The sequence below is a fragment of the Scomber scombrus genome, chromosome 14 (genome assembly GCF_963691925.1).
Source record: "Scomber scombrus chromosome 14, fScoSco1.1, whole genome shotgun sequence".
In the NCBI taxonomy this organism is placed as follows: domain Eukaryota; kingdom Metazoa; phylum Chordata; class Actinopteri; order Scombriformes; family Scombridae; genus Scomber; species Scomber scombrus.
The window spans coordinates 1,437,088-1,463,883 of NC_084983.1; the positions used below are offsets into that span (position 1 = coordinate 1,437,088).

A 26,796-nucleotide genomic window follows, 5' to 3' on the forward strand; every position below is an offset into this window, starting at 1 on the left:
CATGGTGACACCACTCTGTAAGGAGAGATGTTGTACTGATACATGCAGTACAAGTCAAAAGTCTGGACACACTTCGTCATTAAAGTGAATGAGAAGGTGTGTGTGCATTGTGTTAATACATTGTGCATGCAGTATAAAAATAATCAAATTCACAAATGCACAAGACTAGAGTGACTAGGTGTCAGCATGCTGCTCACAGACATCTATAAAGTATGTCAATAATTTATTAAAACATGATTTTTTTCTTCCCACAGGTCTGATGGAGTGATGAGAACTATGAACACAGAGAAACTCCTCAAGACCATCCCTATCATCCAAAACCAGATGGATGTGTTACTTGATTTCAATGTGAGTGCTCAGTGTTGGCTGAGCTGGTTAACATTTGTATCAATAGCAGTGACCCTCTGCCTACATAGGAAAGATAAGAGGTGTTGTTTATATCATTTCCTTTGTGGCCTTGTGGGTTTTCACAATCACTGATGGACTGTCCTCAACACCTCCACCTCTCTTCCAGGTCAATGCCAATGAACTGACAAACGGTGTTATCAACGCAGCCTTCATGCTTCTGTTCAAAGATGCCATCCGACTGTTTGCAGCCTACAACGAGGGCATAATCAACCTCCTGGGTAAAAACACTGCAGAGCTCCTCTCAGACACCTTTATGTTATTCTGATGACAATTTAACATGTCGCTCTCATGCCTGAATGAATGCCTGAGTCACTGTTATGTAAATGTCAATCTAAGAAGGTCGGCACTTTAACATTCTTGCAACGCTTTGAACACAACACTAGTCTGAGCTGGATGTTGTCAGATTAATATAAAGATCACAGCAGCACAAAGCAAAACATGCAGAGACATTAAATGCACATGTTATTCTGCTATCACACTACACACAGAGAAAACCACAATACAATACAAACAACCACAACCTTGTACTCTCTGCCAACACTTTCAAGTTTCATTTCAAGTGCATGGATGAATAAAGATTGAGCAGAACACTTCACATAGAGTATGTGAGCTGTCAACAAAAACTCCTGGTCATAACGCAGCTCTCAGCTCTCTGTTCCCTCTCCTGCACTAGTATCTCAAGCATTGTGTCTCTTACCATTAATGTCCTGTCATGTCTTAATAACCAAGTAAGGAACTTCACATCATTTTAACAGCTAGATGAAGCCTGCAGTGTTCTGTATTCCATCTGAGAAAAGGCTCTTGTCTTGTACCACACTGTCCTGTGCATTATGATAGAGAAGGTCTGTGCAGATGGTGAGGGACATTGACCAGAGGTGAAATGAAGTCCTCGCAATTATTTAACACTTTGTATTCAGCTTTGAAAGTGAGGATGTGCATTAGGATGTTCGTTAGCATTCCCATCAGCATACAGCTCATGGAAGCCTTTAATTAACAGAATAATGCAGACCTCTAACAAGCTAATTTCAAAGAAAGTTTACAGGGGGGGCTGTCACAAACTATTTCCCTACAGACCTCATGGGTTCTTTACTGACCCTCGCCTCAAATTAATATGCACTGAGCTTTGCTTTTTTCTGTTTTAGCATGATGAGCATGTCCTGCTCAGCTTCTACAGGGCAGGGCTAACCACCTTGGTTTCACCTTCTCGTAGACAAAAGATGATGTTCAGGAAGCCTTGTTGCATGATGTGACACAGGAGGGTCTGCAGGGATTGGGCAGATCTTAGTTAACACTTATTAGCAGTAGTAGTTGGAATCAGAACTGCATTTGTACACATGATCATCTGATTGGACGTCATATGCTCTTTGATTCTCTCAGGATATTGGTAGACTTTTACTTACTTAGGGCGCACTCACACTAGGGCCAGTTGTTCTGTACCGTGCTGAAGCACGAATATCCTCCCTCCCCTGTCCCCCGCTGGCCCGCACTCACATTACCTCAAACCCAAGTGTACTCTAGCACGGTTACCTCCGACACGTTGCGCAAAAACATATAGAAAGTTTACTCTCATAAAACATGCACAGGTGTGTGTTGGCTGCTGTGCGCTGGTAAAACACAACACAGCCGATCAATTAACACAACGCATTATGATTAAAAAGTGCAAGCTTGTTCTTCTGAATCATGCCTGTGTAGTATGCAGTACTAGATACTTGTATAAAAAGACTCTAGTAAAAGCAGACGTCCTGATTCAACTCTTTACGCCAGTAAAAGTAAAATGACTTATGACTTTTATGAAGGTCACAGTCACAAACAATAAACTTAGCATTTCATAATTGTGGTAGCAGCGGTGCAGCAGATGTAATGAAGTCCACGCAGCACGCTGGATGCAAACTAATATTAAGCCTATAGCCTTTTCATTATAATGTCGATGGACATAAATAGAGTTCTTTTGCCTTAATAATGATACAATAATACACAAAAAATGGTCGGATTGGGAACCCATATATGCATAATGTCTCCACGTTGCATTGAGTGTTGCTCGAAATGACCAGGGCTCAGCTAGTGTCGATTTCCCGGGATTCCCTGGAAAATTGGCTTCTTTTCCCGGGATTTAATATGTCTTATTTTCAGGAAAAATATGAATCCCTAGTGCGCATGCGTGACCAAGTGTACCATGCTCAAGCACACCTCTTCCAACCGTACTGGGCCAGGGAAGTGTACCGTACTCAAGCACGGTACACTTGCACTCACACTAGCCAAATAATCCGGACTTTAGGGGGCAAACGTGCTTGGGCACGGTACGATTGCCTAGTGTGAGTACGCCCTTACAATACTAAATTTGTGGCGGATTTTCTTTTCTTGTAGCAAAACGGTAGCTACAGAAATAGTTGGTTAAAAATAATGAGGGATTACCTTTTTGAAAACGTAACTGAACAACAGAGTACTTAAATTGCGGACGCAACTGAACGCGTTTAGATTACTCGTTACATCCAAAAAGTAATCCAAGCACTTTGTAACACCCCTGATACATGCAGTACATGTACCCCCCCCCCCCCCCCAAGTAGAAGTTGATAATATTTGTCTGTATGTTTTAGTTGTGCTTATTCTCCTTCTACAGAGAAATACTTTGACATGAAGAAAGTCCAGTGCAAAGAGGGCCTCGACATCTACAAGAAGTTCCTTACACGAATGACAAGAATCTCAGAGTTCCTCAAAGTTGCAGAGGTAAGTGAAGACCTGAGAGCAGCCGGGCCAGGATTACATCCAGTGTTTCCCACAGAATTCTGAGAGAATATGGTGGTGAGGTTTCAGTCCGACCCTCTGGGGGGTCCGGGTTGATGCTCCTGCGGAAGAAAATTCTGTACATTTTTAAGTCAAATGCATCATTCTGGTACACTCTGAGAGCAACATTAAGAGGTTATATCTAGATTTTTTTTTGTGCTTTAGTAATTTAACTACTGGTTGAACTACTGGTTGAACTGGTGATGACACACTTACAAAGCACAAGAAAGACATTTTACCAGTTAATAAATGTTCCAATCAAAGAAGACCAATGTCCATATATCTGCTGTGAAACAAAGAAAGCAGAAGTGATTATCTAAGTTCAACTAGTTAATTACTTATAAAAAAAAAAGTTTTATTGATCTGATTCACTGGCTTTCTTACTGTCAGCGCTCCCTCTCTTCATTCACTCTCTACCTCGCTCGACCACAGCTGCTAATAACAGCGTCCTGTAGCCGCTTACTGACGGAGCAACTCTGTCCTCCATTCAGTGTCCGTGTTGGTGTCCGTTTTATACAGAACAGCAAGGCAGAATAAAGCAGTAGTATTCCCCCATTGAACAGACTCTGAGAGCAGAGGAGAGCAACGCGACGAGAAGTGACAGCAAACAGCAGCAGAGGCTAACGTTAGCTGCTCCTCTCCTCTGTCTCAAGGGCGGAGCCGAGCCTCTGTGCAACAGAGACGGAGGAAAGTTGTCACAACTTCATTCAGTAATTCAACAATATAATCCGCACAAAAGAGGATAACGTCTCGTCCTATATCTCTGCTCAATATACCACTCAGCCCTAAAACAACGTAACGTTTTGGAGAGTGTACAGACGTGTTCAGCTCACTATGAAACTGTGGCGGAACAAATTAGACTATGGCGGGCCGCCACAGTGTTTATATTTAATGGGAAACACTGGCATCCATGCACTTAACTGATGAAACTACATCCAGTGATTAACACATAAAAGTAAAGTTGCAGTTTCAACTCGCTTACTCTCTATCTTCCTCACACTTTTTGGGGTTTTTTTTCCCTCAAAACCAGGCAGAAGGAGGGTTGGCTGATGCAGGTTGACCCATACAGATAGACCCCAGTGTGTGTAGAAGAGGTCAGGGATCATTTTGAGGGTTTAGTTGTTTTACTCTGCAAATTCTGATGGTCTTTGTCTCTTTGCAGCAAGTGGGCATTGATCGAGGGGACATCCCAGACCTGTCTCAGGTAAGCTTTACCTTTGTGCTACCATGCACAATCTAAAGAGAACATTTGGCAGTCCTGCAGTCACTTAAAATAACTTGCATTAACTTCACACGCCTCACCTTTTTGCTGGCTTTGCTTTACTAAAAAGTGGAGAATGGCCAAATTTTGCGGGATTAATAATGTATTTAACATTTCATACATACTGTGGTTATATCTCTAAAATACAGTGTAACCTATCAGTGTTAGCCAAAAAGAGAACACACACTTTAGATGACACACTGATTATTTGAGTGAGCAGTAAATATCTGCTGCCCTGCACTCTGTTATGTGCTAGTATCAGTGTTACAAGTATGGTACCGGGTCAATTCACCAAATTTCATGAAAAACTTAATCTAAAGGAATTGAATCATTCTGGTGTCTAACTATGCAGATAGTCTCTGAGTTTATAAGACAAACATTCCCAACTCCAGGCACCAGAATATTTGTTTTCAAACTTTAATTAGAGAATAAACCCCTTGAGATGCACCATCTTTTTTTAAGGGGTTCCTCGTCTTGCTATAGGGGGCTGGATGAAACTATATAATACACTACATGTTTTTTCTGTTCTACCATGTCTCTTATTTCCTATGTTATCATTTCCCTCCTTATATTACTGTTTATTTTTACTAGATTCTTTTGTTGCTATTTTGTACAAAATGTGTTATATAAATACAGTTTGATTGATATGATGAGGCAGAAAGTAGAATGATCACTATCACTTGCTGTTATGGGGTATTGTTGTAGTAATGATTTTGAATGTGGTGCAGTCTCTGCTGTATTCTACTTCAATCTGATTTGTGATTAAAGACAGTGAGGTGACCAGTCCATCATCACTGCTTTTTGTTTAGTGAAATAATGTGACAAAACAAAGAGTTTGTTGTATTTTTAACAACAACGTAAAGTGACACAGTGACTATAATAATATCCACAGAACTCAGCAGGTTGGGAACCTCTGTTTATAATCACCACAGATAAATCTGTTGCAACTCTTGCTCATAAGAATGTCAATTTACTGCTGTACCACAAACACATCCCACTCATCTTCATTGTGGATGGCAGCAGCTGTCTCAAAGTATATCCAAACCTACAGACCATAATTATCTGCATTGAAATCTGTGATTTGGGTGAAATGACTCTTTTAAAAGTATGCAGAACTCAACAACTTATTTTGTGTCATGTAACACAAATCTGTGTGGGCTTCACAGTGTAACTGAACAGTCCAGATGACCTCATGATACTCTGATTAGTAAAGACACAGAAAAGCAGTTAGACAGATGGGTGGTGAAATGTTTGGTTATGTGTTATTCTATCTAGTAGCACAGTGTCACTATTAAACCCACTGTTGAATGCAAGTGTCCATCAAGTGAGTCTCATTTCTGGAGAGATGTCACAGAAAGAACAGAACAGAACTCATTTATTAAGATATAACTTGTGCTACTTTAACAGTATATTGTAATGCAGCACCTAAGTTCTTGTATTGACACACTGTAATATCTCGGGGCTCATTGGCAAGCTTTCAATGCATATGCTATGTTCTAATTGGTTTAGTGACCTCCACAATATGAACTTTCAAAATTTGGCTATTACTGTCCTTTCACATGCTGCTAACCCCCTGTAGCTTCAGGCCTCACACGTGTTAACACCAAGTGCTGTGCACGTCAGGCAGGCAATGCATGTGTCCACTACTGCACTGACCAACACCTTCCAGCTCACACTCACTCCTGACCTTGCACGTCGTACAGCAAATAAAGGTGTGAATCCAGGGACATGCTGAAGGGCTGCTTTATACACAAAGTAGATATTTGGAGGTTCTGCTGTCCAGTGCGTCTGTAGAAGAACTCGGTAGCAAATAAAGCAGAAATAGAGACCTTTCTCCCCAAAGTTTTCCTAATGAAATCCTCACCGTTACCACCTTTATTTTCTGTATTTCTCATTTCCTTCTATCTCTCCATCTTCAGTTTACAGTGTGTGTAAGTATCTGAACCTTTTCTCTCTGTCTGTCTCTGTATTTGAGAGTACCTCTGTTTGTGGACTCTTGGCAGTAACTTGGCATGCTTCAGTGTCTTTTTGTTTTTTCTTTAGAAGACCTCTTGTGTTAGGTTTTCCTCAGCCTTTGAAACTTAATGTGTGTCAATGACATTCGCACTAGGCCCCCAGCAGCCTGCTGGATGCCCTGGAGCAGCACTTGGCCTCTTTAGAGGGAAAGAAAGTCAAAGACTCAACAGCAGCCAGCAGGTAGGCGTACTTCATCTGTCTTCACTAAATCTGGCTCTCTGCCATCCAGGCTCAGAGTAGAGGCTCATGTTTGATTCAGCAACTTGATAACATTGCACTGATTTGCCTGTTTGTTTTTTTTTCAACATATATGCTAAAAATGAAAAGTTTTACAAAGCAGCTAAATGAATATCTTTCATGTTGCATTCAATATTAGAATAAGTGGAGCAGTCAGTCAACTATGACACTACTCTGTTGTAAAGCAATAAATATAACAAAGTCCAGCTGTAAAGTAATAAATGCAAACTCATTGATATTTAAACAGAGGATTCCTGTAGTCCTGACAGGTTTATTGGTGGTTCACTTTTTTCTGTGTATGTGTCTTGATTCAGGGCTAGCACCCTCTCCAATGCTGTTTCCTCCCTGGCCAACACCGGCATATCTTTCACCAAAGTGGACGAGAGGGAAAAACAAGCAGCGCTGGAGGAAGAACAGAGTCGCCTAAAAGCACTTAAAGTACATTTTCCTTCATCACCTCCATTCTTTTCACTTTAGTGCAGTCCAGGCCAGAGCAGCAACGTCTAATTGCTTTTGTTTTCCCCAAACTGGCAACAGTTCTATCCCTTTGTGTCCTACTGTTCTGAAGTGTTTCAGTAATATGCTGATGTGTCCTTTAGGTCTGGACTCTCCCACTGACAATATCAAATGCATAGCCATAATCATTTTTACAGATTTTGAGCAGTGGGGGGTGTCTGTGTGGTCTAGTGGTGCAAAATACACTCCTTATAATCACAACATCTCCTGTTCAGTTCAGGATTGGGACCTTTCTGTTGCTTATCAATCCCTTTGCTTTCTCCTCATCATTTCAAAATAAAATACACTGACTAGTGTCATACTGAGTAGTTGAATACAGCTCAGTTTCTGTGTCACTAATACAAACTTCCCAATTGTTCAAGGAGCAGCGTCTTAAGGAACTCCAGAAGAATCCTGCTGCAGCTACCACAGACTCCTCCCCCATCTCTACAATGGGTGGGACCATCAACTCAGCCCCTGCCATTGACCTCTTCTCCACCCCCAGCTCCACTAACAGGTGAGGTCACAGGACATTCATGGTGTTTCATGGCTTCTTCAGACCAAAACCCATTTAGATCAAACACTTTTGGCAGATCTTGGATGCATTAGATCATAGACTGCTGCACATGTTTAAGAGTTTGGAATTGAAGCTGTAATCTGTAATTTTATGTATTAAACAGAATAATTTGGGTTTTTTAAAGGTTTGTAGATTATTAAGTATTGGAAGTACTACCTATTGGCATGTACATGTCTGTTATAAAACAATTCTTAGTTGTTCAAGATCAGATGAAACTTTGATCCTTGTGTAGGAACTAGATGCTGCAGCAGCAGTACTTACATATTTTCACTGATGTTGCGTGTAATATTGTATGTAAATGAGGGCAACGTAACAAATTAACTCAACACTGTCAACTGCTTTAACACCAGAGTACGTGCAGAGAAAGAGGAGTGAAGAAAGCACTTTTTAACTGACTTTTCTTAAAAGTAAAACTATGCAGTGTTGCTCCTGTAACATATTGCTACTATCAGACAAAACTACAGCCATACTTTGCTCTTTTAGTCACAACTCTGGAGCTGAGGAAGGTCATGAATGTTTTGTCAATGAGTGACTGATTTCTCCTCCATTCCCTTGTTTTCCTGCTCCTCCTCTCCAGCACCTCTAAGGCAGCCAACGACCTGCTGGACCTGCAGCCTGCTTTCCAGCAGTCGCTGCCTCTCTCCACCACCAACACATGGGGAGGTGAGAGCTCTGCTCTTCCTGGCAACACTTCAGTCCATACTGCTATGTACACACACACAAACACGCATGCACACACACACACACACACACACACACACACACACACACACACACACACACACACACACACACACACACACACACACACACACACATCTCAAACTCTCCCACTTGCTGCATGACTCTATGGAATTTGTGTATTTTTTCTAAAAAGTGAAGACTGAGGATTACAGCATGATTATTCAATTGGAGTGAAAATGAAAAACCAAGAACAAAAAGTGTTACTAATTGCGACTATTTAAAAACCATTAATGTAACCTACTTAAAGGGAAACTTCAGTGATTTTTCATTACAGTGTGGGGAGTAAATGAACAATATTTAACTTCTCTCCATGTTTCCTGCACCCACACACTCAATTGCTGGCAAGAGTCCGACTTTGGAGATCCTAATTAGACTACAAACAGTTTCTCTGTGATTCATCCAGAAGAGCTGAATCTAACAGAAAAAAACAACTAGCATTACAACATAATGTAGTGCTGTTTAATCAGACAGTAGAGTATGGAGGAGGAAGTGAGCACAGGTGGTGTAACAGCAGCAGAGAGAGAGCTGCTACATCAACCAGTACCCAGTGAGGACTGTCAGAGAGAATGGAGACTGAAAACTTTGCAGTGCTTTGATAAAGTTGACATGGTTTTTTGACATTGGACTTTGCCAACTCTGAATACAGAACAGTACATCAGTGACTTTGTTACCTGTAACTTATCCAGCTGCATCCAGCTTCGACCAATCTGCTCTTTCTCATTGTCGTCTAAAATAACTCAAAGAAACAGCAGTTAGTTAGAAACACCAGTACCATGTATTAACATTCTGTAGATGACAATAAGGCCCAGTAAAGTACTCCTGCTTTACTGTCCTCACAGCTGTGTTCTGTTTCCACATCCTCAGTAGCACATTGGACTTTTGGGTGACACTTAAGTTTACAGGTCCCTTAGTTTCTAATAATTTCTGAGGAAGTAACCAATATGTAACTGCAAATTCAATGGAAGGTTCCTGAACTGCATTATTAGAAATTAGGCAATGGTCCACGCAATGGTATATCTTTCAGTTGATATCTAGCTTAACATATAGAGTGTTCTTGTTAGTGCACATCAGGTCTGCAGCTTGTCTGTAGTTAAGCACAAAGCTGATAATATATGAAGTAGTAACAATATGATATAGTTGGCGTGGGTTTAAATTGTTTGGTTCCTTTCAGGAATAGAGTCTGGAAATCAACTGCTGCTTATAAACCTGACTTACTACACTCACATAACTGTCTTACAACATTGTCTGTACTAGAAGTATCAGGTCACATAGTTCTTTCTAGGCAATCTTTTAGGAAACTATTAAGAAATGACAGACTTGTAAATAAAAGTGTTTGAATTTAGTCTTACATTGAACTTTCAGTGATTGCAGAACACCTGCTTGTCAGTAGATCACAACACTGTACACACTGTGTGCACAGTGTCTACACTGTTAGTTGATGCATGATTTGAATGTGAAACTAATGGATGCTGCATTATGTTTCCTATAAAGACATTAGAAGTATAATGTACATAATGAATAGCAGCAGTTTTAACCTTATCTCATACCTCTTTATAATTGTATGTGCTTTTCACTTCAGACTCATATCTAAAGGTATGTAAATAATGTGTCTGATACAGATAGCAGCAGTGTTTGCCTGTAATTTAAGTTATTAAAGGGCAGACTTAAAGTATAGTTTTAGATTAGTCCACAGAGCTCATGTTCATTCTGTTCACTTACATGTTGATGTTTACTGTTGGAGGAAAGCTACAGTATCTTTATGTTTATGTTATAGATGGCAGAACATGTATGGACTCATATTTTTGTCACAAACAGGGTAGACTCCCCAAAACTGACACACATTGTGAACACACACACACACACACACACACACACACACACACACACACACACACACACACACACACACACACACACACACACACACACACACACACAGTTACATACACAGCTGGTTTATAGTGAGCACAGATGTTTGTGGACATCAGTGTCTGTGCTGGACTCTGACTCCTTCTGATAATGGAGCTGTCTAATCTCTGGACTGAAGCGGCGGTGATAAAACTGGTGGTCTGGTCTGAAATGTGGTCCAATAAGAGTGCAGCAGATGTAGAATTCATTATATCAGCCTGCTGTTATATCTCTAACACTGTTTTAATCCTTCTCACCTGCATCACTCACATTTCCTCCCCTGCATGTCATCTCGCATGCACTTTTTAAACTTTTTTTTCTTATTACATTTTACTCACCCTCCTTTCCACCATAATTTCTCTTTTCCCTCTCCTCTGTCGTCTCCTCTTCTCCCTCTCTGTCCACTCAGATCCTTTCACCTCTGCTGCAGACGTTGTGGAGGATTCCATTCCAAATTCAAACCCTTTCCTCACTCTACCTGTTGTCGATGCTGTCCACCTGCCCACCGCGTCCTCTGACACTGGCAGTCTGTCCTCTAGGACACCTAGCCATGAAGTGTTCGGTGGGCTTGCTTCATCTTCTACTCATTTTTTTCTTTCTTTTACAGTCTACATTTCTTTTTGTGTCATTTTAATGTGTCATACTGATGTCTCTTAACTTCATCCTGGCTGATAGGAGTTAAACTGGGCATGGAGTGAGTATATTTCAGAGCAGTAAGGGAAAGAAATGGAGGAAATGCCTCCAGTAGTTTAGGGTCAGTGGTCAGAACAAACTGTTTCATGACACTTTTCTCACATTCATCAAAGAACTGGCACGTTGCCCCGCTCCAAATATTTGTTTCCCTCCACAATCAAGACCAAGCTTCCTCGTGTTTGTTTTCTCAGCTCTTAACATTCTTTGATTTAGGCTGTTTAATCTTTTATTTGCTCTCTGCCTCTGTGTTTGAATTTCAAAAGCCAGAACTCTCTGCTGCATGAATATCCATCTTTTTTTTCTTTAGATCATTACAATCCATTTTTTGATTCAAGTTCCTCATTGGCATCTGATCTGGATGCTGCTGCACAGATAGAGACATTTATCACAGGTATTATGGGCTGCTGACATGAGAGTGAGATGAATTGGATTGACTGTGTCTTGTAGTGAAATTCCCGCTCAACATTCCTCCCTCCTTGCTTCCTATAAGCGTCTGGGTGTGAGCCTGCATTGTTTTGTGGTCAGCCACTAGCTGTGCGTTGTCTTTAATTTCCCCCTGTATATAGGTTAGTCATGCAATGAGTGCCAGCATCCTCCGCTTTTGTCCTTTGTTTTCCCGCTCTATTTAAAAAGTCCACAGCTGCTTGACTTCTCCTACCAGCTCTTTTCTTTCGCTGCTCTGTTTTTTTTTTTTTCTGGTGCTGTATCTTCATAATCTTCTCCCTTCTTCCTCCCTACTCTTTCTCTCTCTCTCTCTCTCTCTCTCTCTCTCTCTCTCTCTCTCTCTCCATCTGGTTCTTTGCCTGTCTGCTGCTGTTGCTGTGTGTCAGACTCCTTCTGTGGGCCAAGCCCTTACACCACCACTCCTCTCTTCCAATCTGAGCCCCCTGCTGTAGCTGGTCTATTCAGAGGTAGGTGTTACATGTCCACCCAAAACCCCAAAACACACCTCACGCTCCTTAGTTTTCATGTTTTTTTGTTTTGTTTGTGGAGTACTTTTCTTCACTTTAGAGGAGCCAAGGTGGAGTTTTATTGGAAAAATGTGTCATTGATCTAGAAGACAGATGGTAAATGTTTTGGAGCGAGTTCCTCAGATTCAAAAAGAGGGAAGACTTGTAGACTCAACAACCTTCAACAAATATACACTGACTCATTCATGATGGAAGAGACAGATGCACAGTAGTCTCAGGAGACCAAGGCCGCTTTAAAAAAAAAATTAAACAACCAACACAACACAACAAACTGTTAAAAACAAACATATATGAACTTTACTAAATCAAATATTGTAGTAAGTAATTCAGTAAATAAGGAGCAATTAATTAAAGAAGAAATATATAGAAGGTCAATATGAAACAAGCATTACAACCTCCACTAAAGTATTATTATCATTATTATGTAAAATGCAACAGTCCGAAGCTGTGTAGCTCTGCGTCATTTGTAACATGCATGGACAGAAGTAGTCAGCTACAGTAGCTGGGATGTGCTATTCTAGTGGGCGAACTGATGGGTGTGGATGCTGGTAGGATATGACACATCAACCTGTACAAGACCCCACCGGTGTGTGAGCTGGCACAGAGAACAGTAGACGTGTGTGTGTGGCGTGAATCATCTGCCTCCAGCGTTTGTTGCCTTCAAGAAAAAGATTTTTCCTTTGAAAGACAGAGGTTACTGTATATTTGCTACTGTCAGGCTGGACATGTGGTTATAGCTCTCGAAGTAAAAAGTAACACATCATACAAAAAAACACAAAATAATGATGGACAACAAATAAAAGGACGTAGTGATCAACAGCATTATATTACACATTTTAACAAGCAAGTGTATCTACAAGGGTAAGTATAGTTCTAAAGCATTATGGTGTGACTGGTTTCTCATTATTGTAGATGTAATAGTGTTCTTAGGCATTAGGGCTCGACTGATACTGGATTTTTGGGGACCGATGCTGATACCGATATTAGGAAGGGAAAAAAATGCGATATTGATAATAATTGGCTGATAATACCTCCATTACATATCTTTGTCACAAATGTTTGAAAACCACATTTTGGGGATCATTACAAAAAAGTGTATTTATGTATATACAGACTGAATACATAAACACAAATAATAATTAATAAAAAGGGTCACATTTACATAAACTGCTGCCTATAGTTTATAGTTATAGTTAAGTTTTTTTAAATGATAAAAATTTGACACTTATCGTGCAACATATTCACTGATACCGATATATCTGTGATAGGTCAGTATCGGCCGATAATATCAGCTGACCGATGGTCGACATACAAAAGTTGGAGAAATGGATGATAAAGCATTCACCGTGTGACGTCTCTATTAAAAATAACAGCATTGTGTGTAAGGTAGAAGTCTGGTTTAGCAGTACATGACAGGTGGTGCTGCTGTTTGGAGGAACAGAGGTATATGTGTATCAGATGTGGTTCTTGATAGTTTATGATGTGTTTGTGTGTGCAGGGTTTACAGCCTCCCCAACACCCCAGCAGCCACAAAACGCTCGAAGCCTTAACGTTGACTTTGACTCAGTATTTGGTAACAACACCAACGCCAACAACCTGGATCCCACAGGTAAGTGCTGAACTCTCACTGTTCCTGCTGGCCTTAGGGAGTCAGCAGGCCTGGTGTACTCTGCTGCCACCTGAAGGTTTGGGGGGCACATATGCACGTTGATTGGATCATGTGGAGGCTGTAGACACAGTGCTGGACTTTGATTTGTCAGTGTGTGTTTTATGTGGACTATGAAAACTGAGTGTTCATGTCTCAGCAGATAATGAAAGTTGCTTACCTAAATATGACAAAAGGCACTTTTAAAAAAAGTTTTCTTGGTGCCACTGACTCTTTATCAAACAAATAAAACATTCTTAACCAATCACACCACAGTACCAGAGCTTTAAATGCTACAAGTTTTTTACTGGCACACTTCAAATATATTACCATTATGTAGACCATCCTAATTCCAACAATGCACTCTTATTTTGGCTGATGAATAACATGATTGGCCAATCTTTTGATGAAGTGCTCAGTACAAAGTGGAGTACACTGTAAACTGTGGTTAGCATCTGTGTGCAATATGTGCACTGAAAGAATTGTAGCCCTGTCTGATTAAACCCACAAACAGTTTAGTGAGAGCTTTCTTAATAGTAAAAAAAAAAGAGATTTTCTCAAACATTGAAGTATATTTGAGACTGTGCTCAGTGAACAAACAGAAGCTGGTGACAGAGGTCAGAGAAACATCCTGCCAAGCACATCGGGAAAAGCTGCCGTCGGTGTTTCTTATCTTTGGATATCTACTCATGTGTCGTGCTTCTGCCATCTCATCAGAATGTTTATTTTTAGCATGCACAGGTGCAGAAGATGACATTGTGTGTGTGTGTGTGTGTGTGTGTGTGTATTTGCTGTGGCTGTGGAAATCACTTCAGCCGGGAAGGTCTTAAATAAAGATGATTTATTGTCACAGAGATCTTTACACTGAAAAATATTATTATGTACTTAAGTTGGGGTTTTTTAAACCTATGATTTAAATAAGTTGTAGGTTTTGCAGATAGTATCAATTGTGTTATAGTTACAGGTTAAGTACTAACAAATGAGCCCATTACTGGATACATTAACATATGTGCAAATGAGACAGATTTAAGAGAAAATCATAAGAAATTGTGATTAATGCTAAATTAAAACTTTGATAAACACTGTCACTAACAGTGCCACTGGATGTGATTGAGGTTAACAATTATTTCACACATGGCCTCATTAGTTTATTAGTTGATAATTATACCAACATATCATAATTAATGGGGTAAGAATAAATGTTTAAGTTGAAGCTCTAACACACTGACTGTCTGTTCACCCTCACTGGGTTCTAGGCTGCTCACGATCTCATAACCTTTTTTTTTTTTTTTTTTCCTCTCCTCCCTCTTCCTGGGATTAAACACACTCCCGGGGGGGTCTTGGCTTTTTGCATGGCATATGCATGACTGGGTGAGTTGACTCGACACACATTCCTCTCACACAGTCTTGGCTCGATACGTTTTTTTTTGTTGTTAGCGCTGCTTCCTGCTTCATCCACGCTGAACATCTTCTCTCTGTCTGTCTGTGTGTGTGTGTTTGTGTTGTTTATACTGTTATGTGTTTGTCTACGTGTGTGGATTTTTGTTGTCTTGTGTTGTATATTGTGTCTTCACCTATTCTTGGACCCCCCCCCCCAACCCCCAAACCTCTCACCCTCAACCCCCTTCCCTCCACTCCCTGTCCCTTTGTCCTGCCCCCTTTGTTTAAGATGTTTTAGGTGACATCCTCAAACCTACAGTGGCATCCTCACCCAATCAGAGCATGACCCCCAACGGCCAACAGTCTCACAAGCTGGTGTCCACCGACCTGGACTCCTCACTGGCCAATCTTGTGGGCAGTAAGTGGAATTAAAGATACTGTAACCATAAAACACGTCATAAAGAGAACTCATTGTTTTCTAAGCAGATTATTATATAAGCTGATATTTTTGCCAAACAGTAGCAGTAAAGAAAAAGTGTAAAATCTGAGATGCATTCCTTACCTTGCTTCTGTTCATTCTAGATCTGGGGATTGGCAATGGCACAGCAAAGAAGTAAGTGCCCTCAGCTAATATTTAACTGAATGTCTCTGATACTGCATACTAAACTCAGCTGACATGTTGACTTCATCTCTGCAGTGATATTCACTGGAGTCAGCCAGGTGAGAAGAAGCTGACAGGTGGGAACAACTGGCAAGCCAAGACCACTCCCTCCACCACCTGGAACCCTGCCACCATGGTACGACCCATCGGCTAACCCCCCCACCCCCACCCCCACCCCCCCCCCCCCCCCCCCCCCCCCCCCCCCAACTAGTGATGACAGCCAGAAAGCATTGATTCTCTTTAATATTCTTATATGTCCTTAGAATATGGGAGCTCGTTGCTAAATGTGTTTGTATCACAGTTGTCAATAAATGTCTATAAAATGACAATAATTACAACATAAAAATATGTAGTGGCCTCTAAGCAAAAGTTAAACCAACCAAATTAGACAACAGCCCAGTTCTTTTTAACAGATTCTGCTGTAACTAAACAGGCCAAACATATCAGACACAAACCAGTATGATAATGGAAACACGTACACAGATTTATTGTTATTTATTTAGTTTATTTGTTTGGGACAATGCAGATGAACATAGTACAACTTGAGCTTTTTCCAAATGAGCTGCAGTACCTGATGTTCTACATATAGAGATTATAGCTATTGCTATTTCCCATCTCCTGTCTCTACTTAGGCTTTTAAAAGACAGATATCAATAGTATATACAAAACCAATAATGATAAAAAAGAAAATATTTAAACCATCTTAAATATGATTAAAACACTATGGGCCTGATTTACTAAGACCCCAAATAGTGGGTACTAAATTGCGTGCACAGTGCAATAGATTGCGTGTCTCGTTTGTGTGCGTTTTGCAGGTGATCTACTAAGAATAAGTGTGTAAATGAAAACAGGTGCAACAGGTGCAGACAGCAGTATTTAAATGAGGGTTTTGTGTCTTTATGGAGAGTTTGGAATGAAATGTGATCAGGTTCTAGTGGAAGAGGTTAACTAATATATTGAGTTATAACAAAAACTAATATTACCAGAAAAACCAACATATGGGAGAGTATTAGTGATGAAGTCAATGCTGTTAGTAAAACCACAAATATTCCACTCCAACATATTAACACAGGTGTAAAAACTGTGTCCTGTGTGTATTCTGTCATTGTGCCTCCGTCTCCTCCTCTCTACAGTAACAGAAGTCATCTGAGCACAGTGCAGCAGGTTAATACCTGTCCTTCAAAGGTTTTATTTATAGACAGTTAGCTTCAGAAATAATACCTTCAGGTTTGGTAAATCACAATGTGTGTGCTAAATAACATATTTACATTTTCTCCTCCCTGTATTTTTCACACTGGGGTTAAAACGTCTCATATTACATATTCATTATGGTAAACTACTGAATGGACAGAGTGTATTATCTTACACTGATGTAAGATGCAAACCTCAGTGCACTGCGTTAGTAGATCAGCTTGCACATTTTTTGCGGGTGATGTCAAGTTTGCACACGTTTCTACACACACAGACCTTTAGTAAATCAGGCCCATAGTCTTAGTACATTATAAAATAATGAATTAAAGGTAGGGTTGGTAATGTTGGAAAGCTAGCAAGAGAGCTAGCAAGATTTGAAAATATCACCTCCTCCTGCCTCCTCTAAGTTCCACCCTGCTGCTCCCCCTCCCGTCAGTGAGTCCGTCCAAGCCACGCCCCCACAAACCGGCAACAGCGACAGGTGAAGACTGTGCACGCGCGAAGTAGGCAGGGAGAGAGGGATGCATAACTAGACATGAAGGCACCTGATTGGTTTTTGCTTTTCGGTGCGAAGAGCATGGATTGGTCAGAGTTTTATCAGTCCTGTGGCTGTCACAGAGGTCTGATTTTTTTCCGTTCCTTTTTCTAAAGTCATAATGTATTGATACCTCTGATAATAGAAGTACCATTTCACCCAGTATAACAACAAGTGCTTCTGAACAGGATTACCAACCCTACCTTTTAAAAATGCTCACATCTCTGATTTTGCTTCAGCCAAACATTCACTTTTTTATGCATCAGAAAGTAGCTGTTATTTCATGAATAGGTGTCAGTCATAGAGATTTTAAGTTCTATCATTCAGCCTTTGATTTCTAGATAAACCTGACGAGCTGATGCAGCAAGAGAGAATATAAAGACTGGCAGTAAAAGCAGTTGATTTACTTGTAATATTTTTTCATGCCCAGGTGGTTATAAAATATGATGTTGGGAAAGCTAACTGATAATGACTTCAAGTCCTCCATTCACAGTGTGTTTGTCTCTGTGCTCCATTTAAAATCTGAGCTCAAGATATGAACGTCTGATTTGTGACATCACAACTAGTATGGAGCCAGTCATGGTCCAATATGCAACTAACACAAGTGTGATGTTGAAACTTGTCAGTAAAGAAAAAAACGTAAAGTTTTGAAATGACAAATATTTGTTATTTAGTATTTGAATATATATTCAATATGTGTGGAGGGATCTTAAAGCTTAGTAGTATACTTTGTTTCTTATGTCTTGTCTGTTAATGTTAACATAACAGTGTCTGTTTGCTCCAAGTGATTCTTTTAATGTCTGTGTCTGTTGCAATGTGTAATTGTTCTCCGGGGGCCACACATACAGAACGGCATGCTTTTTCCACAATACGTAAGTCCATCCCTACTGTACATCTGGTTTAATATCTCCCTGCTCTCTGACCAACACATGGCATGCACTGGTTCATATTAACTCTGCAGCACTCTGTCCAGAATCCGTGCCACAGCTAACAGTCACACAAGCGCACTGTCAGGCCTCTTTAACTACTGCAGCCACAGCATGCAGCAGCCTGGGCTCAGTCCATCCTCTGCACCCTGCTCCTGTGTGGACTACATAGACACAGGCACAGAGGCTCAGTGTAGGCTTGTGTGGAGCTACTTCATTACAGCTTTTTAACTAATATCAAGTTACTGTTATTTAAAAATGAGTCTGTTTTCTGTCTGCCAAGAAATGTCCAATTAAGCTTTCCCTGCCAGCTCTGTTCTGGCTGACTCACCACTGTTAGGTACTGACTGAAGGCTTTCCTGGATGCCTGTCACTTTCTCCTCAAGTGTGTATTTACGGTGTCTCCTGAGTGTCCTTTACTCTCTTTAACTGGTGTCCTACCAGTCACAAGCTCTCGTGTCTGTCTACTATGTCCTATTGAACAGCTGCAGAGAGGACAGTTGTGGTGTCTGAACTTCTCTTACTATTACAAGACTGCAGACTGAGAGCTTTTATTACAGTGAAATGTTCAGTTTCCTGCTTCGTCTTCATTGTTGTAGTCAATATTTTTGAATTATTAGAGAATCAGTCAGAACAATGACATCAACATATTCATCATTGGAGTTGGGAACAAACTGGAAAAAACTGATTATCTCCCACAAGTTATACCAAGCTGAAACCTGCTGCCAGTAGAACTTTAAGCTCTGTCATTGTATTGTTTTTCTTACCATTGCATTCTCATAGACTCATACAGTAGATTTCCTGTAGTCGCTGTTGTTGTTGTCAGTCATCCAGAGTGCAGTCACATGATTCAACCAGGATAGTTAATGGAGGAGTATGAAGAAAAGGACTTTAATAAAACCTTTATCAACCAATGAGAAGCTTTCTCTGTAACAACATGGCCATGTTCAGAAGATCATGAATTATCTGATTTAGCCATGTTGGGTTCTAGTATTAAAATGCCTATTATTATTATTATTATTATTATCATTATTATTATTATTATTATTATAACTAGTCTGACAGATAGATAGATTGATATACAATAAATATGATATGAAATGAAATGATCCCCTGATAATGTTTGGTCTAAATTACATTAGCGATCAGAGACGATTCTACACTGAACTTATTACTGTACATGCACTTATTTGTACAATAGGATGGAAAAACACAACTGGCTTGCACTTACTGCATACAGAGTGGGAAACCACTGGATGAAAAGCAGATAGATAGATAGATAGATAGATAGATACACTGAACAAAAATATAAACGCAACACTTTTGTTTTTGCTCCCATTTTTCATGAGCTGAACTCAAACATCTAAAACATTTTCTACATACACAAAAGACCTATTTCTCTCAAATATTGTTCACAAATCTGTCTGAATGTGTGTTAGTGAGCACTTCTCCTCTGCCCAGATAATCCATCCCTACCTCACAGGTGTGGCATATCAAGATGCTGATTAGACAGCATGAATATTGCACAGGTGAGCCTTAGGCTGGCCACAATAAAAGACCACTCTGAAATGTGCAGTTTTGCTTTATTGAGGGGGTCTGGGGGGGGCCTGCTAACCCATCTCCTTCGCGTAGAGTTGATCAGGTTGTTGATTGTGGCCAGTTAACAATATCCAGCAACTTCTCACAGCCATTGAAGAGGAGTGGACCAACATTCCACAGGCCACAATCAACAACCTGATCAACTCTATGTGAAGGAGATGGGTTACTAAAATTCTTTTATAAAAACACATGGCCTAATAGAGTGCAAGTTAAAATCCAGTGCAGTCACTGAACAAGCTCCTTTAATAAGAAAAGAAGTGACTTCAGTAAGTAGTTTGGATTAGTTTTAAGGGAGAAATAAGAAGGCTCTCATGTTATTCTCTGTACATTCCATCCATCTGCTTTGTGTTTTCATGATTTTGGGATTCAATGTTTTGGTTTCAAGTATTCAGTCCATGGTCTGACTTTTATAAAAATGTTGAAATCCAGCCTCTGACTATTCTCAACAGTATTAGCTCTTAGTATACACTCAGTGCTTGTGATCATGTTGAAAGCCAAGAAGACACCAAGAAGCTTCACACAGCTGTCATCAGTCAGAGCTCCTTATTAAAGGATAATCCCTAACATGATGCTAAAAAACAAGCCTTATCATGTCATTATTGACGATCTAAGAGGCGATGAGTGAGGCGTCCCTGAAACAAACCAAACATTGTCAGTGAGGAGGAACTCTGAAGGAGCCATCTAGCCCGCAATGAAACAAGCACAGTCTGTGTTGAAAGAAGCAATTTTGGCAGCAGCGTCACGTCTGACTCACTTGCGCCTCCCCGGCCAACCGCTGAATAGTTAATGAAACGTATCCTTCCCGAGAGGGCTGGGCATTAGACAAATCTGGGTTTGTTATCACTGCAGGGGCTGTTGGAGGAGCAAGGAGTGCTCAGAGAAACAGACTCTCTCTAATCTCTTTCCACAAGGAGCTCTGCACCTGCCAGTAACCAACTTCTACTTCAAGGACTCCACACATTCTTCTCTGCTTTCCTTTACCTCTATCTGTTATTGGCATGATTCTTAAAGCAAACAATCACATTTCTTAGATACTATGTGATTGTTTGTGGCAGGTTGAGGCCTTAAATGCTGTTTTTTCAGCCTCTTTCCATCTTCCACAATGAATATGAGCTGTTGGTAACCTACACATATCTTCATATTGTCTGACTGCTACAGTCTGCAGTATCTTGCAATCTTCACACTTCCATTCAGGCTGCATTCTTGATTTACTCTGAAAACTGTGCAGACACACAGCACGCAGAAGTTTGAATGAAGCAGAGAAAAAAAGCACCGACAAGCTTAGCAAGTCAGAACAAGGTCAGCTTCATCATGTGACTGCTCTCTTTAACGGAAGACATTCTGCTGCTAAAGCACCTGTTTTGAATTGAATGTTAGATTAATTGAAATTGGTGTCAACTGAATTCTTTTCTTGTGCTTTCTTGTAATTAAATACTGGAGTCTAACTACAAGTTTGATGAAGTGAATAAAGTGTGGAGTGTGAGTTGGGGAATTCTGTGCCCTCATTCTGTAAAAGTGATCATCTTGTTGTTGTTTTTTTTGTGTCACCTCAGGCACCATCTGTCATGGCCTTCCCTGCAACCACACCAACAGGCATGATGGCATATGGAATGGTAAGTCAGCTGGGAACTGTCTTCTCCAGCAGGGTTTCACTTCCTGTCACACACTCACTGTGCATGCAAGGGGGGGGGGGTTAGGGTTAGGGTCTTGACTTGAGTGTGCAGTAACGCACACACAGCACTACATATGTAACGCAATGTAAAAGTGATGGTTTTGATTTTCATGTGTTCAGTGATGATTATTTGAGTAAATACATGAGTTTCTCAGATAGAAGCTGAGTCTGTTCTGAGAAGTGGAAGTCCTGGTTTCTTTTCTACACCCACTCTAACCAGCTCAATTGAGTCCTTTGAAGGTGACAGCAGCGTTCTCATATTTGGGTGACAAGTGACAAAGCTCAGTGGTTTCACACTTCTCTCATTGGACAGGCTGGTTTCAGACTTCTTTATAGAGCACATGGAAATGTGCTGGAAACTGAACATCACACGAATTTTTTTGGATAACTAACCCCAGAACTTCATTATGATATTCTAGGCATTATTATTCATCTGTCGCCTGCTGTTTTTTCTCTCCCATCAGCCCCCTAACATGGGCTCTGTGATGATGACACAGCCCACCATGATGTACACCCAGCCGGTGATGAGACCACCAAACCCCTTCGGTCCCAATCCAGGCGCACAGGTAACGGAAGTCTACATCTACAGCATCCCACTCCTTCTATCTTTGAGTGTAATAACCTGCCAGCCTCAAGCAGATAGACTGTGTGTTCAGTTCTTCTACAACTCAGTCAGGAAATGTGTGTCCAGTACTTTCTAACTGGTTTTACTGGCTGCTGGTTTCCAGAAGTTTCTCTCCACAGGTTGATCATGTATTTGTGGTAGTGATAACTTTCATCTGACTCTGGAAGCAGCTAAAAACTATTACTGCACTTTTTAATGTACACTACTGTGCAATATCAGTATTTCAGGTGTATTATTACTTATAGTTCAATTGTGCAATATATTTCTTTTCACGTTAAAATCTGTACAGTATCAGACTCAGATATATTATCATTCTGTCCACACCAATATTACTCTTGGTCATAATGTTATAATTGTTTTAACTATATTTTTTATTACTATTGTTTTTATTGATTTGTGTACGTTTTATTTATTGTTATTTCTTCTTTTTTTATTGATCTTTCTATTTTTAGAATAGAGTAGAATAGAACTTTATTGTCTGCCATGGTGGGAAATGATCTTTGGTTCACCAATAACAGACACACAGCAGACAGAAATGACATAAGATACATAGAATCCTTAAAATCATTCCTAAAATACATCAATACATATTAATATGTTCATGTGTTTGTATTGATTACTTTTTACTATTCACTTGCTGCTGTTACACTGTAAATTAGTATTTCCAGTCTTTGTATATAGACTCCATAATGTAGTCTAAGTCTTTTTGATCATCTATGAATCCATCCATCTTTTGGATGAAGGTTGCTAAATCTGCTTCCAGCTCTCTGTCACTGTGTATCATGACCTAATAGAAGGTCTGCAGCTGTTCTCTGACATATCATTATGTGCATTACTGAACATTTTTTTCATTTCTTATCTTTGGCTTTCTATTTCTCTCCTGGTCTGTTTTTCATCCTGTGTGACTCAGTCCCCCACAACTTCTAGTCCCTCCAGTCTCAGCCCCCTCAGAGCACCAGGGAAGGACCCCTTTGCACAGCTCTTTCTGCAGAATTTCTTATAAAGCATCTTTAGGTACCGCTCGTCTTCTGTGTGTGTGTGCTACATGCAACTCAGGATCCTGATTGAGTGAACAGACTGCATGTTGAACTCTTCTTTGTTTGAGCGCAGTTGGCTGTTAAATGGCTGATTTTGGTGCCAGTCACAACAGTCCCCTGTGAGATGCTGCTGCGCTCCACTCCCCAGCTGGCTGCTTTGCACACTTTGCACTCTGCACACACGCCTTGTCTCTTGTTGAATGAGGATTGATTAAGTGGAGGTTTCTTTGCTCTGCAGGAGACTAAAGCTCTATTTGCACAGGACTATGGTCACTGAGAATTACACTTGTAGTTTCACACAGACCTCAATATTGTTCCTGGACTCATGGAGGTCAAAGTAGCTGTTACACACCTTGTTGAAAGTGATACACAGAAACTGGACCAAATCTGAATGTCTGATTCATTATCTGAAACAAAGAAGGCAGGTGTTGATGTGACTCATCAGTGAGATCACAGAATAAATGAACAGTGACACTAGTCTCTTGTGAATAGGACCTCAGCTCTTATTGTGCAATGCCAGCTTCACACACCTCCTTATTTTGCCTTGTTGTGAGTGTATTAATGTACATAGAGATGCTTCAGAAGTCTAGATACTGGAGTTACAATACTACATCTACAGCTTGTTCCTGTGTGTTGACTGTGCTGTTGTTTATTTTAGCAGATGCAGTTCATGTAATCTGAGGGGGAGCGCCGTTTCCCGTCTGAAGATGATCCACGACAAAGTCAACTATCCAAGCAAACCTGTAGTTTGCCTCTAATGAACTCACCTCTCTCTGAGAACGAACGGCCCAAATAAAGACTTGTTGAATAAAATCACGGTGACTCGGAGCGGCTCTGGCCATCTCAGAGAGGCATCACAGTGGACATTGTGCCCATCTAGTCATGTCTAAGTCATGGAAGGAGAAGAAGAGTACGTGCTGCCATTCTAAAACCATGTGGACAGGGATCACTCAGCCCCCTCTGTATCCTGGACTAAGAGATAACCAGAACAGCTTTTTTTCACATCACTGTTCATGAACCTGGGGGGGAAAAAAACAAAACAAGTTGGGTTGTTGTCTCACATACACACTGCTTGAGTTGTCTTTTTTTCTTTTTTTTTCGCTCCTCTTTTTCCAGGTGGGAGTCACTTCTTTTGATTATCAATCATGATTACCTTCTTTAAACATCCTCACAGATTTCAAACTCCAACTGTTTATACCACACATTTGTTTTTTCTTTCTTTTTTTATGTATTGTTTGCAGTAGACATTCCTTGTGTATTGTTTGTATTTATTTATGATTACCTTAAAGAGAGGATGACATTTAAAAAGAAAAAAAGGAAATGTAACTAGTCATTGACCTTCTCCTTGCAGGAGGTCTTCAGGTTTATACATAGGTATGATTGATTGTAGAATTGGATTTTGAGTGATTGAGATGATTTTTAAAAAGAAAAAAGTTAATATAAAGTTTAAAGAGATGACACATTTTGCTGTTGGGGCACTAAAATATTCTCTGTACTCGCATGATGCCTTGTACAGTTCTCTGTGGCTCAAGAGGTCACACTAAGGGTGTGTGTGTGTGTGTGTGTGTGTGTGGACGTCAAAATTCATTAACGCTGTCAATTCAGTGGGGTCGATTTCTATGAATTTGGCAAGGGAACATTTTTCACATCAGCAAAAGCACTACATTTTGTGATCGAGGCAGCATCGCATTGGAAAGGAATCCGCATTTATGCTTTTGATGCTTTTTGGCATGCCGTTTATTCTTACATTTAACAAAGCCCCTGGCTGCCCCCCTTTTTCCAACCTGAATGTGCAGGGTCTCTTTCATGCTCAGATCATGTTTCCATAGGTGAGCACTGGAGCGTTTAGGACGGTGGGGGTGGGCGGGGGGCACGGTGAGGCATCAGGTGTAGGTTTGGGTCAGGAGCAGAGAGGTCCAGTTGTGCAGGAGAATAGAGCGCTGTTGATCGGTGCTTTGTGTATATAAAACTGATCCTGCCAGTCACAGGAATGGATGGATGCAGGTATGAAAGATGACCTGAACATGAAAGTGGCCCATAATCCATTAACTGAGCATATTTGCTGCATTGTCCCTGCAGATTATATTTTTGTTTGTTTGATTTTTTCCAATAAAGTGCAAGCTTCCACAGTTACCTGACTCTGTATTTATTCATCAAAAGCACATGTTCTTTCATTTTGTGTTAGTGGGTGTGTTATTAATGAGAGAGAAAAAGACTCATGTTTAACATCTGTATTAAAGATGTGATGTCAGGAGCCCAAATGAACATTAAATCCTGTTTTCCTCTTCATCTTCTATGTTTCAACGTTAGTGTTTTTAGTAGCAAAGTCTTTTTGTTACTATACTTCCACCACAGCTCAACAGGGAAACACTAAGAGGGAATTTGATGCTAAAAAGACTGTAAATGTGTCAGATATCACTTGATATGACTAACTCACACTGATGAAGCTCAATAGAAGCTGATCATCTACTTTTAAATGACTGTTTGGACATTTAGTCCTCCATCACTTCCATCGAAAGCACATTAGAAGGAGATCTTTTAATAGTCAGTATGAACAGGAGGAATGATTACAGAGAGGAAAAACCTCCACCTGACTGTTATTTTAAGCCACACTTAAACAATTGCGAACCCATCCTTTAATGGCCCCATACTGAAAAGCAGCAGTTTTTTACAGTCTGCTGCACCGGTAACCACAGCCAACAGTGATGTCATGGGGTCCTGGAGTACATTTGTATATCACTGCAGCGAGGTGAGAAGTTCCACCACTGGAGATCAACTAAGATCTGATTTCCAGGAGTCACTCTGTAGGTGCAGGCCTCTTATCTGAGGAGATAGGACAGGATCCTAAGAGATCCAGGAAGTGGTGGTGGTGGAGTAAAGCCAGCAGGTGGTTGATGGAAACTAATATGAATCACCCTGCAGGTCATAGTGTTGATTGAATCTATATATAAATAGGAATGTAGACTGCCAATCCTAGTCTCTGCTATAGTGACATAACTGATACATGTTAAGAGCGTCAGATCTTTATTTGGAGACAATCATTCAACTTCTGTGTCTAACTTTTACTTAGCACTACATTACCATACACACTGTAATATAATATGACCTTGATAATGTGTCTCTTAAAGGGCTATTGCAGTGATTTAGTATTGCAGTTCTATAAAGCTAGAGGCACAGTAAAAGCTGTAGTCAAAAGAGAAGCAGACTTTTATTCCCCACTGTGGGCCAAGCTCCAGAAATGCTGGATCAGTTCCCATAATGCAGCTAATCACAGGTTTTTCAGTATACTCTCTCTGCCTAATGAATGTCTTTCAAACTTCACCCCCCCAGTTTGTAACAGACTTACCGTTCTGAGTTTCTACTCTGCAAGCCTGAGCTGAGATCATGCTGATGACATCACTATGACATCATCTTGATGGTTGTTTTTTTCACAG

At 40.4% G+C, this 26,796-nt stretch overlaps 1 protein-coding gene across 5 annotated transcripts in view; it reads left to right on the top strand.

Moving 5' to 3' along the window:
• The window catches only part of picalma (phosphatidylinositol binding clathrin assembly protein a), a 38,863-nt gene extending 13,368 nt beyond the window's left edge, over positions 1-25,495 (top strand). Inside the window, exons 6-23 of one of the 5 annotated variants that reach the window (XM_062433844.1) lie at positions 255-348; positions 515-626; positions 3,026-3,132; positions 4,352-4,393; positions 6,561-6,646; positions 7,018-7,141; positions 7,582-7,715; positions 8,353-8,438; positions 10,837-10,989; positions 11,428-11,511; positions 11,951-12,031; positions 13,590-13,700; positions 15,406-15,534; positions 15,699-15,729; positions 15,814-15,913; positions 21,582-21,641; positions 22,165-22,266; positions 23,236-23,328. In XM_062433844.1, the coding sequence (XP_062289828.1) occupies positions 255-348; positions 515-626; positions 3,026-3,132; positions 4,352-4,393; positions 6,561-6,646; positions 7,018-7,141; positions 7,582-7,715; positions 8,353-8,438; positions 10,837-10,989; positions 11,428-11,511; positions 11,951-12,031; positions 13,590-13,700; positions 15,406-15,534; positions 15,699-15,729; positions 15,814-15,913; positions 21,582-21,641; positions 22,165-22,266; positions 23,236-23,328 (1,729 nt within the window). Of the gene's footprint in view, positions 1-254; positions 349-514; positions 627-3,025; positions 3,133-4,351; positions 4,394-6,560; positions 6,647-7,017; positions 7,142-7,581; positions 7,716-8,352; positions 8,439-10,836; positions 10,990-11,427; positions 11,512-11,950; positions 12,032-13,589; positions 13,701-15,405; positions 15,535-15,698; positions 15,730-15,813; positions 15,914-21,581; positions 21,642-22,164; positions 22,267-23,235; positions 23,329-24,020 lie in introns of those variants that run through there. The other 4 variants (XM_062433840.1, XM_062433841.1, XM_062433842.1 and 1 more) reach the window with 4 other exon arrangements.
• Positions 25,496-26,796: the final 1,301 nt, after the last annotated feature.